This window comes from Engystomops pustulosus, chromosome 7 (assembly GCF_040894005.1).
Source record: "Engystomops pustulosus chromosome 7, aEngPut4.maternal, whole genome shotgun sequence".
NCBI lineage: Eukaryota > Metazoa > Chordata > Amphibia > Anura > Leptodactylidae > Engystomops > Engystomops pustulosus.
Window position 1 is genome coordinate 145813518 of NC_092417.1, and position 15409 is coordinate 145828926.

General features: G+C 37.6%; 1 protein-coding gene across 1 annotated transcript in view; it reads left to right on the forward strand.

Moving 5' to 3' along the window:
* The first annotated feature begins 249 nt into the window (after positions 1 to 249).
* The window catches only part of LOC140070974 (uncharacterized), a 50235-nt gene continuing 35075 nt past the window's right edge, over positions 250 to 15409 (forward strand). The window contains exons 1-17 of the mRNA XM_072118128.1: positions 250 to 371; positions 491 to 523; positions 1019 to 1063; positions 3893 to 4154; positions 5089 to 5203; positions 5835 to 5925; positions 6648 to 6754; positions 8407 to 8623; positions 9085 to 9210; positions 9681 to 9798; positions 11307 to 11445; positions 12626 to 12736; positions 12820 to 12889; positions 13568 to 13705; positions 13947 to 14111; positions 14383 to 14477; positions 14981 to 15107. Of these exons, the coding sequence (XP_071974229.1) occupies positions 299 to 371; positions 491 to 523; positions 1019 to 1063; positions 3893 to 4154; positions 5089 to 5203; positions 5835 to 5925; positions 6648 to 6754; positions 8407 to 8623; positions 9085 to 9210; positions 9681 to 9798; positions 11307 to 11445; positions 12626 to 12736; positions 12820 to 12889; positions 13568 to 13705; positions 13947 to 14111; positions 14383 to 14477; positions 14981 to 15107 (2032 nt within the window). The 5' untranslated portion in view covers positions 250 to 298. The remainder of the gene's footprint in view (positions 372 to 490; positions 524 to 1018; positions 1064 to 3892; positions 4155 to 5088; positions 5204 to 5834; positions 5926 to 6647; positions 6755 to 8406; positions 8624 to 9084; positions 9211 to 9680; positions 9799 to 11306; positions 11446 to 12625; positions 12737 to 12819; positions 12890 to 13567; positions 13706 to 13946; positions 14112 to 14382; positions 14478 to 14980; positions 15108 to 15409) is intronic.

Genomic DNA, 15409 nt, shown 5'->3' on the forward strand with positions numbered 1-15409 from the left:
GTCACCTCCAAGACTTTCCTTGTGAAAGTAAATTTCATCCATCCACCAAAGAGCAAACATCCTGGGTCACAATTCTCCATGCTCCCATAGGGTGAGAAACATGCGTGCACAGGTTGGTCCACACGAAAAAAAAAAAAAAGTCCACCCACAAAGCTGTTTACATCCTCTATGATGTAAAAGTGACCTAGGTAGGGATACGTTTTCTCTATAAAAAGGCAGCGCCGAGGTGTTGAGGAGTGTCACCACCTCTGAATATAGTCAAGTTCAGTACCTAAAGTGGTCACTGAACTCTGCAGAAATGGGGACTTGGAGGGGTATGGGGTTAGCAACATGCACCCTAATAACGGTGCTGACCCAGTTAAGTGTGCAAGGTGAGTTTTATCCTCAATACAAGTAGTACTTACCCCATCCGTCACTTTCTCTAAAGTAAATTTTTTGTTTTACTTGCTTAATTCTTTAGAATGATACTTTATGTTTTTTTTTTAATCAGGTACAATGTCCTCTGACTATTCAATGCAATCTGGTAAGGATTTCAATCCTCTATTAGGATAAGAGAATATACAAATATAATCCCCAAAATGGCATTTGATTGTGTGTATATTAATTCTTATTACTTACAACAACCTTATACAAAATGTTTTCTTAAAAAGCAGCCAAAACAATATGGAAACTATGTAAATGTTACAATTTTAACGAATTCTCCCATATTTCAGATATGTACTCTAGCTCTTATTGACCTTATTCCTAAGAGCAAATATCTACTTTCTCAGTTGAACAGCGCAAATTCAACAAAACAGGCATACAAAACACTTACAGTAGATTCACACCGTTCTGTACTGACAAAGCAATATTTGCAGCTTAGATAAGGGTCACATTATGGTTTACTGACATAGTTATTCATTTATTAATCATGAATTGCAATTGTTAATTATCTTGTCTTTGGCAACGTTAATTTTTAAAATATATTTCTATAGTTTTTTTTTTCCAATCAAGTGAAAATTTTGATTTTTTTCTATAGGAACACAAATAACATACATTGGAACTCAAGCTCCAGTTATGAAAAGTAAGTACATAACATGAATTCACTCAATATCCAACCTCTACATACACAACAAAACCTCTATATACAAAAAGAAACTATAAATGGCTGTGTATAGTACAATAAGATACCAACTCTGTTGTAAATGTTATTTTCTGAATGTTATAATTTGCTGATTTTGATAGAATGAGTAAGATAGCTCAAAATAAAGAAAATATAGTTCTAGGTGGGAATGCAACCTAAGAACCTGTTACTGTGCCCCTGATATTGGCCCATGTATTTATAATCTAGAGGCTAAGGTATTAGAGATAAATGTATGGTTACTGTGGGTATTATGAATACACAATATTGCTCCATTCATGGCTTCTTGGACACATCGCGAAACCCTACACCAACAGCCCAATATAGAAAGTGTAGCCAAGGGAAGCCATAGGGAGACTGTGACCCAGTTCTAATAACTGGTGATGCTCCCAGCAGCAAGGCTCTGATTATTTACTTCCTATACTAATGAGAGATTATGTTTTACATGTTTTATATTTAAAGGCGTGTATGAAATTAAAAATAGTGGTTGGCGGGAGATATTAACCTTTTAAAACATATGTATGGTGGGCATTTGTTAACTCTATGTGGAGAGGGCGCACAGAAAAAAATTATACCATAACCGGTTCCGTACAAAGAAGTGTAAAATTAGGGGTATCAGAAAATGATAACATGAGCCAAAATAAAAAATAAAAAATGGATAAACTAGGGACACTGACTCATAGATCCAGGCACTGTGACTGTGGTAATATTCTTATATGTGTTATCCATGACCTCCTTGCTTCTAAAATAAACTTAAAGAATGCTAATGTACATCACCAGTGCCCCTCTGTGCTGTAGGGGAAAAAGTGTAACAGCCTATGAATTTACAGCACAGACGGGTTTAGGCAAAGTTCCTTGAGCCCTACTGACTCATTAGCATAATTTTAAAAGTTGATTTTAGAAGGGCGTAAGTCAGTTACAAATATAAGAACATTTTTAGTCATAGTGCCTCAATCTATGATTAAATGTTTTTGGTTTATTGATGCTTGATTCAGAAGGTAGTTTTCCAAGTATTAAAACATAACATTGTTCTGCTGTCCACTTTCTCTCCTCCGACATATGTTATCTGAGCTGTTGATTCATGCTGTGTACTGTGGATAATATGCACTATGATATACATATTATGCTGTAAAATATGCACTATAATATGTATATAATGGTGCACATTCTCTATTTTTTAGTGTGTCAGATCGGATGCCGGGGCCCCCTGACACTATAGGCCCCATAGCAGCTGCTTTGGCTGTAGTTACTCCATATAAAAAACTTGAATTAATTTAAGGGTACCATTGTGGCTTACATTAGATATACTTTTATTAAGCCTTTTGATTTATTATTTTTTATGCAAAATGATTGGAAAAATACAATTCCAATGTTTATTTTAGGTTTTAAATTTTCACCATTGAATTAGTTTGAAGTGCCAAATTCTTTTGATGAAAACACTCTCCAAAAAACCCTTTTTTAAAAAAATATTTCCACAGTTGCAGACTTACTATAATAAGCTGTCCTGGGTCTGGTTGATTCCTCTTTTGCCTTCTGGCACATAAAATGACAATGCAGTGGAGGAAAACAGCAGTTCTGTAGGATGAAAGAATTATATCAATGACAAATAGTTATATTTTATATATGTTACCACAAGATAATCTGAACTTTAAATTAGTATTATTTTTTTTTACATCAAATTACCCTGTTAAATAATTCTTTTTTTTCAAATTTAAATGTAATCAAAAATTTTTATTGGATTTTTCAAATAAATTCCCTACTAACATCAAAATATATGTCTATATATATATATATATATATATATATATATATATATATATATATATATATATAAAGTATGCCTATACCCTGCCTATTCTTATAGAATGCAAGCTGTAATTTTTATTGGTAAGGTTTTACAAAATCAAACATTTTTCATTTCATCATTTAGAAGTTGGAGAAGAACAATAATATTAGTTGACATTTTTGGCAGGTTCTATAAATGAAACTTTTATTATAAATTTTTCATTAGTTTGGGTGACCCTGCTGGAGACCCACATAACTCATATTAGGGAACAGGATGTCTTAGTTTCAGAATTTTTAATGCTGCCATGCGAGTTTACTGCAAAGGGGCCCACTGAGCTTCTGTCGCCCAGGGGCCGACAGAAACCTGGTGCCGACCCTGGGTTCAATAATATAGATATGGATATTATATATGTTTATAAGCCTAACAGATATGGCGTAAACGGACAATAATGGAATTAATCAAAGTCCATTAAAATCAATTGGCATTTTATCAGATCTGATAGGCTCCTGTTACTATTTCACATACAATTTTTGTCCAAAGTGAATCAGATAATATTCAGATTCAATTTGGTGCCTGAAAATTGCCAGATTCATAGCCGATCTAGAAATTGACGTAGATATTCACTCATCACTAATCACATTATAAGCCCAACTTAGCATGGTAGAATTATGAGCCATTGGTAAACCTTCAACTGGAATAACAACTCATTGAAACTTCAAAAACGTTCGTACCATGGGCCAATGATGTTTATAAGGCATCTCCCCCATCTGTCAACCAATCGATTAACCCTGGAAAAAGAAACACAGCCATTAGTAGTAACCTTAGCCATTCAATTAGGAATTACAACAGTAAAATATATCTCAAGAATTTATTGCTTTTCTGTACAAAATAATATTGTCTTTATAAGCATCTCATTCATCATATTACACTATACAATATTGTAAATATCAGATGAAAATTATTTACTTGCCCCCTTCCACCACCAGGTACTCTTACAGCCCACAATGGACAAGTTTGCAGCACCTGGGGCAATAACTACTTTAAGACTTTTGATGGTGATATATTCTATTTCCCTGGGACATGCAACTATCTCTATGCCTCAAACTGTAAGAACAGCTTTGAGGACTTTAACATTCAGATGAGGCGATCCATTGTAAATAAGCTGCCAACCATCAGCCACGTCACCCTAAAGATTGACGGAGTTTACATAGAACTGCAGAGTGGTGCAATTACAATTAATGGACAACCGTGAGTAACCTGATTTGATCTTCACTTCATTATGTAGCTTATGTTATAGCTATTTACACGCTTTAGGCTGGCAGAGATTTTAGAGCCAAAGTAGATACATAATAGAAGACGTGAACCGGTATTCGCTCGTTCTTTCACTCGATCATGTTAAAATGTGTATGAAAAATTGCCACATACCGTATTTTTCGGACTATAAGGCACACAAAAAATCCTTAGATTTTCTCAGAAATCAAAGGTGCTCCTTATAGTCCAGTGCGCCTTTTATAAGAACTGTACTTACAGACAACAGCTGCCTTGAACTGTGCACAGGTCTGCCACCTGCTGTTCATTCATCCTTATAATCCGGTGAGCCTTATATATGAACCTAGACGTTTTAGCAGGCATTTATTGATGGTGCGCCTTATAATCCGGTGCGCCTTGTAGTCCGAAAAATACAGTAGTTACATATATCATATTGGGAAATATTGATAACAACAGAAAAGAGGGGTGGGGGGGTTGTTGAAGCGCCGGACCCTGATCTGGATAGAATCCAGTGGAAGTATATGCAAATGGTAAAAAGGACGTGACGCGCTTTCACCAACAACGCGTTTCAATAGCAATTTAGCGTCATCAGGTCAAATATACAATCCAATCCAATGGAGTGGAGCCGTTTGGATGTCGGATACCGACATTCCAGACGGCTCCACTCCATTGGATTGTCGTTGTATATTTGACCTGATGAAGATGCCAATTCAGTGTTGAAAACGCTTTGTCCTACAAAATGGACCAATAATAAAAAAGATTTTAATATGCCAACAGTGTTTCTTGTAGAAAGTCCCTGATTTATCCATGCTTTATTTTGATGGTAGATTTCCTTTAAGGAATGTAATGTAATATAAAGTAATGGTTAGCAGAGAATAGGGGACACTCATGTGTTCCTATCTGTCTTTCACAGGGTGGACATCCCTTACAGCTATTCTGGAATCCAGGTTGGCAGGTCTGGGATGTACATTAAGGTTGCAGCACGTTTAGGTATCCAGCTGTTGTGGAACGAAGATGATGCTCTCTTGGTAACTTTTTTTTGTTATTGTGAAGAAAATACAATAAGCTATGTGCAAATTTGGGTGGAGCTTTCATTGTTCTGCTCTATTCTAGCTTAGGGAAACCTTTGGTGTTTAAAAGGACATAAACCAATAGAACACAAACAATCCCATTGACAATAACAGGGTCTATTGAGCCTCCATCCAGGTGCCCTGCATGCAGAATTGTTTGGTCCGGGATTTTGGATACGATCTGCATTAAATTCTCCTAATCGAACGTCAAAGAAAGACCTGAACCTAGTCTTGTTTTAAAAAATGTCACTTCTGGGTGGTCCTTGATCATTCTATAGAGCAGGAGAGAAGAGCTTGACTCTTTTTCTAACCGATTACCCCCAAGAATGTAGTAACATTTAATGAAAAGAATAGCACATCCAACACGGCACATTATTCTTCCTGTCATAAGTAATTCTTCCTGACATACTGAAAGCAATAGAAACCAGGAGAAGCTGCATTTTGTAACACACTTTCCCTCTACTATATATATGACCCCAAAGGTTAGCGTTGTGGTTCTTCAGAGAACCCCCATAACCTGCTTCTTGCATATATTCTCCAGAGAGAAGCTCAATACAATTTAATTTTCATCTTTTAATTTTTTTTGTAGTTGGAACTGGATCCAAAATTTGCCAACCAGACATGTGGTCTTTGTGGGGATTTCAATGGAATTCCTGTTTATAATGAGTTCATCACCAACAGTAAGTTCTTTATGATTCAACAATTCAGAAAACAAATTTAACACTGGCCTTTAGTGATCTCTTCGAAATAGCCGTTTAAACCCCCAAAGGGGTTGCGAGCCATGGGTATAGGACCGTTGATTTAGAGGCATATTATCTTATCGCATCTTGTGTCTGTGCACCAGGATTTAAACCTCTCCTAGCTAGGAGGAGCAGATTTCCGATATAATTTGCAGGGCAGTACAATTTTTCCCAGATAATGGTATATACATTGTGTGGTGGAATTAAATATGGTCATGCATCAAATTTATAATTTTTTAGGCATTTTTATACCTTACTCAACCATTTTAAAAGTAGAGTGCACAGTTTGTATGTTCTCTCCGTGTTTGCGTGGGTTTCCTCTGGTTTCCTCCCACACTCCAAAACATACTGGTAGGTTGATTATATTGTGAGCTCCATTGGGGACCGGGACCGATCTGGCAAGCTCCGTGCAGCACTGCATAATCTGTGTGCTCTATATAAATTAAGGACTTATTATTATTACAGCTAATATGTATAGGCATCAAGTAATATTTTAGGGACAGATTATTAGTGTTTCCCCTCACCTGCCTTGAAGTGCCATAAAATTTACCACTTGAATTAATTTGGTAAATTTGCATTTGATCCAACCCTTCCTATCATGTATTCTCTGATTCTATTGATAAATCTTCTCAGATGTCTTATTATTATATAATGCTTTGCAGATGTTCAAGTGACTACAAATCAGTATGGAAATATGCAGAAGCTGAATGGACCACGGGAATCTTGTCAGGATGTGACTGAAATTGCTCTGAACAACTGCACGGACACGGTAAGTCAGCAAAACTAAAGAGGACTTCCCTAAAAACAGGGTAGTACATAGGGGTTGGATATGGAGTGGCTCTACTCCTTGCGATTTTGTCAGTTAATCGTCTGCCCTCTGCTGGTGATAGGTTAGCTTTACAGGGGATATTATAGCCCAAGAAAAAATAAATTAAAAAAGCCAGCATAGTGCCAGCTGCCAGCATAGTGGGGTAAATATGTTGAAGAATATTAATAACAAATGTTGGGTCACTTTAATTGTAATTAATAGACTACCTTCACCCACAGCAGATTTCTTTACGCCATTTCTGTTGCTGAATTTTACTTGTAAAAATCCCTCCACTTCTCTATAAACCCCAATTGTAGAAATCTCTTCAATAAATCTGGCAGCTAGTGAATACTGTTATAGTTATGTACCTAAGAGACTAAATAATTTGGTGGGAACTGGTTTCAAAATGTATAAATCTAATATGGTGACCTTTGTTGGACTTACCTGAACACCAGAAAATCTTTCAGTAGGCCCAAACTTTGATACAATAATAGACCCTGAAGCAATACATGTTACTCTGGAGAACAGTAGGTTACACAGACCAACACCACAACTTTTTCCCTTAATAAAGCAAACCTGACTTACAGACGACCCATAGTTACAGACGGACCCCTCTGCCCACTGTGACCTCTGGTGAAGCTCTCTGGATGCTATTACTTTTGTCCCAGGCTGCAATGCTCAGCTGTAAGGTGTCTGTAATGAAGCTTTATTGATAATTCTTGGTCCCATTACAGCAAAAAATTTTGAAAATCAAATTGTCACTGGAGCAAAAAAAAAAAATTGTCTGGAGATACAATTATAAGACATAGAAATTAAAACTAAGTGCAAACCTAAACAATCGATCCTGCCTGTAACCCAGGGACTGTCTGTATTATTATTAATTATGTATTATAGTGAAACTATCACCAGATTTTACTTCGTTACACTACCAAGCCCCTTGGGTATAGTATGAAATGTCCTTTCTAGAATTCTCTCTTTTTCTGTGAAAGCTCAGACTAGAATAAATGGAAGTATAAAAAAGTATAAAAAGTTATATAAAAATGGAAGTGCCCCTGTCATAATTTATATGGCCCTTTTTGGACTAGAATTATATAGATGTGTCCTTTCATATCTCTCCATCAAGCTTAACAAATTCCCTCATGTATGATGCCAGATGACAAGTTAAAGGAGATCTACCACGAGGATGATTGGTTGTAAACCAAGCACACTGACATGCTGGTGTGTGCCCCCTCTGGCAGGATCTGCTCTTCTGGCTTCCTATACTCTTGTTTTTCTGAAAAAAAACCCTTAAAAATTATGCAAATTATTATTATTAGCACCCATGGAGCTTGGAGACCCTCAAGCTCATTTGCCTACTTTTAAAAGGCTTTTTCTTTTGTAAAAACCAGGGCATAAGAAGCTTAAACAAGAGCAGATCCTGTCAGAGGGGGCACACCAGTATGTCAGTGTGCTTGGTTTACAATCCTTCATCCTTGTGGTAGATAAAGTTATAAAGTATATATGTCATGTGTTACTACCTAATGGTTGTAGTGTGGATGACTACCTGTAGCTGTGTATTGAATCTGTATTGTGTACATGTAATTCTCCTATCATACCTGTATTTTTCTCAACAGAAGAAAATATGTGAGGTGGTCTTGACAGGTTCAGCCTTTTCACAATGTAACACTTTGGTGAATCCAGCTCAGTACATTGATGCCTGTGTCCAAGATCTGTGTAGATGTGGAGAAGATGCCATAGGATTCTGCTTATGTAACACCTTTACTGAGTATTCCCGTCAATGTACTCATGCTGGAGGAGTTCCAGAGAACTGGAGAACTTCTCAACTTTGTCGTAAGTGCCAAAATGTCCTACTCTAGATCAGATGTACTAGTCATACCCATTGTATAATCATGGCGCACTAGAGTTATTAGCAGCTTTTATATCATTACTACTTAAGAATAAAATAAAAGGCTACAATATTGTGGATGTGTATATTATATTGTATCCATTGCATACGACTATAAGAAGGCTTTTTTCATGATGTGCCTGGGTATCACAAGCTATATGCACTTGATGGCACTTCTGCCTTAAGTTGAAATGGTTGTACCAAAATTACAACTTTTCACCTACATACAATTAAGGTTACAAGTGTTGATCACTGAAGAACCCTTCTCAATCACAAGATCAATTATCTCATAGATAGCTGATAAAATGTGATTCTATGAGCTATGGCATGGTACGCAGATGGAGGTTAGATTGTCATTGGTGAGGTTCTATACACTATACACATTAATATGTCTTTCTTTTCACAGCATTGTCATGTAATTACAACATGACATATATGGAATGTGGCAGCGCCTGTCCTAATACTTGTACCAATCCTGAGCGCTCATTAGTTTGTGACAGCCATTGCATAGATGGATGCTTCTGCCCTGCAGGTAAGTCCATGTTTGATGTTTAGGAGTTCACCACCAAGGTCAATCACTCTTTAAATTTTCCTGCCATGTTAGACTTTATTTGATTATTAATGGGCCGTACTATCATATGGTTGAAAAAAGACACTTGTCCATCAAAATCAACCAAGGAAGGGAAGGGATTGGATGAGGAAGGGATTTAGGGGAAACAATTCTATATAATATAACCATCAATATTATTTGGGTGTAAAAAGGCATCTAGACTCTTCTTGAAGCTCTCTGCTGTCCCCAGCACCTGAGGCAGGCTATTCCACAGATTGACAGTTCTCATAGTAAAAAAGCCCTTTCGCCTCTGGGATCTCTTCGATCCATAGATTGTGGTTTGGGTCCAAGTCATTCAGTTTAAATGGGAAATTATTCAATTATTACCTAGTCTTAAGAAGATAAAAGATGGGATTGAGAATCCAAATATCTATATTACTTTTCTCATGCAGGAACTGTCTTTGATGACATCAACAACTCTGGATGTGTTCCTGTACAGCAGTGTTCCTGTACTTATAATGGACAGGTATATACCCCTGGTACCGGATACTCCGCCCAGTGTCACACATGGTAAGGCACTTTTAGGTTTTTTATGACATTGATCTCATTGGATCTTTTTTGTGGAACTATAGACAAAGGTTTGATTCCATGTTTAAAGTGAAGATCTGGTTTACTGGATGTCACAGGATGCGCAAATGTGCCAAGTGGCATCACATATAGCAGGAATGTAGAATAATATTCAGAAAGAGTAATAAAACAGCTTTATAGTATAATTGTTAGGAAACCAAAGATGGACAAGACATCAGATACATGTACAATTCAGGTTCTTGTGGCCCCACAATCTCTTCAATTCTTCAAATAGTTATATCTTAAAATGGGAATAGGGAAGAAGGATACCAGCAGATCAAAAATCCTCACACTAGTTCAATTCTATCGAAGTTGTAAAAATATTTTTAAATCTGATTAATTTATTGTGGAAGTCATGTTCAAAGTGAATGTTGATTTTTGGAATTACATTTTATTATTTATTTATTGTTATTTATTTTATATGTAATACATTTATTTTAAATGTAATTTAATGTTCATTTTTCTATATTAATCAGTTAAATATACTATCAGTTTAGTGATGCCCAATTGGGAAACTGAAAATCGGGAAACTGAAGTTTCTGTTCTTTTTGGGGAGCTGTGCCAAGTATTGAAAAACTCTGAAATATTGATAGCCTATGCTTTGGATAGATCATCATAATACAGGATTAAAATGGAATAACCACATTAAAAAATGCCATTCTGGCATCCTACACCCACCATTAGAGGGAGTTTACAGAACCCTGACATATATTCAACACAATAATAACATAGATTGCAGTTAGTTAGTCTAAGCTCCCTCTACTGTTCACTACAGGATGTTGTGATTGCTGGTAATTTGTACATGTTCAATAGGGGCCTGGATGCCTTTCTGGAGAGCAAAGATATCAAATGGTTATGGGTAGTGATGAGTGGATACATTTGTATTTGGGTCTGGTGGACCAAAAGTCTCTTAAGTGGGTCTCCTCACCCACTGGGAACACATGGGTGTTATTCTTTAAATCTACCTGGGATGTCACAGGAAGCTACAATCCTCTAGAAAATGGCATGGGATCATTGTTCCCCTCAAAGGGCGTCTTCAAACGGGGCATGTAAAGGATAACCCATGCGATCGGTGCCAGCACAGGTGTTACCGTGGTGGGAGGGGGGTGAACTGATCCCGGACTTCTGACTGAACATTGCGATTTGAATCCGCCCATCACTTGTTATGGGAACATAACATTTAGTGGATGTGGATACAGAGTTATTCTCATTGCCATATTTGGGGTCTGAAGAAAGTTATTCCCAGTGATATCACTATTGTAGGGTGTTATTTGCAATCCTCTGGAACGACACTGTAAGAATCATAGGTTGGACTAGACTGACCTATGTCTTTTATCAACCTTAGCAACCATGAAATTTTGATTTTTAAAGCTTAAAATGAAAGCGTCACCAAAGTGGGACATTAAGTTTACGGGTTTGCTAATGTATAAACAATGTCCTTTTTTCATCAGCACTTGTTCAGCTGGCAAATGGAGCTGCTTAGAAAAGGCTTGTCCAGGATCCTGCTCAATCGAGGGAGGATCTCACATCACCTCCTTTGATCTTACACGTTACACATTCCACGGAGACTGCAGCTATGTTCTATCAAAGGTCAGTAGGAGACTATCAATTTATTGCTTGAAAGTGGGTTTTATAGGTTTTTGCAGAATATGATTACCCAGAAATAAAAAGATCATGCCTCAATAGTTTTATTTCTGAATTTCTATATTAGGATGTGTCTTCTATCCATCTATGGTATCAACAACTTATAGTTGTTTGGTGTTTTAATATGGCTCCTGCTCCATAGCTGACCCAGTATTTGGAGGAGAGGCTCCCCTTGACCCCTTATTCAGTGCTTTCCCCATGACATAATTGGTTGTTTTACATCCTGAGGACCACTTCCTTTTTGTAGTGAATCACATTATAGCAGAATTCTGGCTTAACTGCAATACTCAATGGAGGGAATTTATTAACCCTGGCATAATGTCAGCATTAAATTTCCTCCCATTGGCGCTCCGCTGCCCGGAACTAGTAAGACGCTGCAGTCTGATCTGGAGGAGATTTCAGCTATAGTCTCTGGGGTGTTCCAGCCCTGACCTGACACACCCAAAGTGGTGCGCAGACTTAAAAACGCTCTGAACCGACAGGGATGGGGAGATTTAGATGCCTTCTCTGGCAGAAAACTGGCGGGGAAGGCATAGTATATCCCCCCAATATATTTTCCCAGGAAATCATTCTTGATGGACTTTATCTATTCTTTTTGACCCCTTTTAGATTAGCCATGGGATACAATGTTGTCCCATGACTACAGTCCATCCTAATGTAACCAAAGCATTATGTCAATTTACAAACCATTGGGATGCCATGGCGCTATGATCTTGTTAATTCACTTGGAAAGTAACGTGAACACAAATAATGATTACCATAAATACCGTACCTAGCCAAATTACCATCGGTGCTGTCATTGCTAGATTTTTTTCCTGTCCTCCTGTTGAGTCTACTTCTAAAATTAGCCAATCCCGGGGATAAAATTGGACCCTGCGTGTCAGAGATCATCCTGATCATCCTTCTTCATTGCTTCGCTCCCATTCCTTCTCACAGCTAAACATCAATGATGCGCATCCTTTTATCTTCTGCAGGTTCACATAACCCAGAGTAAAGTGTCAAAGCTCAAAATGGGTCTGCAGTACCCACAATGACTTAATATAATGAACATTAAAGCAACTTTCATTACCTGTTTATTTCCTCCAGTTCTCCAACTTCGTGTCTTTAATTCTTTCTCTCCCACTAGACATGTTATAACACCACGTTCAGCGTTTTGGGAGAACTTCGTAAATGTGGTCTGACCAGCACTGAAACCTGCCTAAGGAGTGTGACCCTCATCTTAAATGATGGGAAAGATGTAAGTTTCAGCTACACAAACATATGTCAAATCATCATTGACTAGTCAAATGTTGGAATTAACAGGATATTTTGCTTTGACAGCTGATCTATGTGAAGCCTTGCGGTAGTGTCTATGTGAATTCACTCTACACCCAGTTGCCAGTCTCATCAGGTATGTTAGTGGCTTATAAATCAGGATTTGCATTCAATGTTGGACTTCTGTAATGCACACTGGCGGCTGTCAGCTCTGCATGGGAATTTTTACTGGTGGCCTTATGTCTACCCATTGAGTGAAATAGAGCAGAGATAAAGTGGTACAGCCATTGCCAAAGAGTATGTCTATACCATGACAGCCTCTTCATATTTCTTTGATTTATTGTTGTGACAATTCTTTAATGTGGAAGGCAATTATCATAAAATCCAATATTGTATTTATTAATGAATTTATTTATTATATTTAAGAATATTGAGTTTGCAAATCTCAGTCAGCTCCATAGAGATGAACAGGGCAGCCTGCACATATGCAACTGGCTGCTCCGGTCGCCTCGGGGTGCAATCGGAGACCCCCACCGATCAGCAAGTTAGGAAAACCCTTTACATATCAGTTTTTTGAGCTTTATTTCACCATTCTATATTTGAAAATTCTGAGATCTGCAGGTTCTGTGTCTACCATATTATATTAATTAAGTTTAGTAAAAGAGAAGAAGATTTATTGCAGTGCCACATATTTTCAGTCGATGTCTCTGTACAGATATTATAGTTTGGATGCCATTCTAACACAGAATTACCCATAGTATGAATACATGTATAATAACAACTGACAAAAATCTATGTCTTCCTTGATCCACAGCTAGTGTTACAATCTTCAAGCCTTCATCATTCTTCATCATTGTACAGACCACATTTGGGTTACAGCTACAGATCCAGCTGGTGCCCACTATGCAGCTCTACATCAATTTGGATCCATATTATCAAAATGAAGTTTGTGGTAATTACCCATTTAATATCAAATCCGTTTCACAAAGACAATGGAATCTTATTAATGAATAAGTACATTACTTGTGTACATAATGGGGGGGTAATAAAAGAAGGAATCAATTTGGTGGGAGAAATGGTACCAAAACTCAGACCCCATCACAGGCCCCCAATCACAAACACAAATTAAAAAGCCCCTATTCACAGCCACCCCCAGATCATACCCCTAAAAATACAGTTTTCTTGATTCACAGGACTTTGCGGCAACTTCAACAACATGCAATCTGACGACTTCAAAGTCCTTAGTGGTGTGATTGAGGGAACTGGGTCTTCCTTTGCCAACACCTGGATGACCCAAGCAGACTGCCCCACTATTTCAAACAGCTTTGAGAATCCATGTGCCCTCAGCGTTGAGAACGGTAAGATGCTCATGTCCCACACGTCAAAGAATACGGCTGAGAGCTAACGGTGTAGTTATAGAAGGTGAAATAAAACCTATTTCTTGGACAAATTCAAAAATATTTTTTAAGAATAATAGAAAAGTTTTTGAAAGACATTTTTCCATATTTATTTATGTAAAATAAAAATATAGATTAGCTTTTAATATATTATTGTGCAAGAACAAAGGAAGATAAATTAATCTATAGATTATCACTATATTAATACTACGTACTATATTTTCCTCCCCAGAACTGTATGCTAAACATTGGTGCTCCATGCTAACTGATACTGCAGGGCCCTTTGCCGAATGTCATTCTAAAGTGAATCCCGATGTTTACACTCAGGTAAATATAATATATCATAAGTTACAATCAAGTTAACTGGTTTAAAAAACATGAAAATGTATAAATGTATTAAATGAATAGTATATAATGTCAATTAAGGGAATCTAAAATTAAGGGAGTCTTAATTAAGACATCTCCCGAGTCCTTGCAGTGTGGAGAAAACCAGTGTTGCTTAAAGGAAATCTACCACCAGGATGAAAGATTGTATGCAAATGAGCCTGAGGGGCTCCAGGCTCCATTAACACCCAAGGAGCCTGGAGCTCCTTAGGCTCACTTCCATACAGTACTTCATCCTGGTGGTAGATGCCCTTTAACCTAGTAATGTCTGATCAACATGACTCATTTCAGGGTGTAGCAGTGCAGATCATCTAGAATCAATAAGCAAACACTAAACAAAATCCAGTAGTACTAAAACACATTACTTGGGACAGTAGCATATAATAAAGGAAGTCACCGGGTTCTATGTCTTCAAATCTTTCTAATTGATATCATTATTTCTCTAGAACTGTATGTTTGACTCCTGCAACTGTGCTAAGAGCGAGGAGTGCATGTGCGCCGCCCTGTCCTCCTATGTGCACGCTTGCGCTATGAAGGGAATCATTCTGCAAGGATGGCGTCAAAATGTCTGCAGTAAGTAAAATATTCTAAGATCGCCCCCTCACTGGGATTGACCGTCCTGCCTCCAGGGATATCACTAGCCATCAATCCTAAAGTTTGTTGAATAATGTTAATCCCAAGGAAGGGGCATTCTGAGGTAGGGAGTGGTTGACTTCATTGCTCAACCCGTCACCAGGTCTGTGAGCCAATTGAAAAGCATGTGTGGTAGCATTGAACCAATGGCTAGCACGTAGCCCAAAAAGGGGCTCATGTGCATGTATGTAATCTTAATGATCCCATTGCTTTGTGGTGCTTACACACCCGTCTATTTGTAG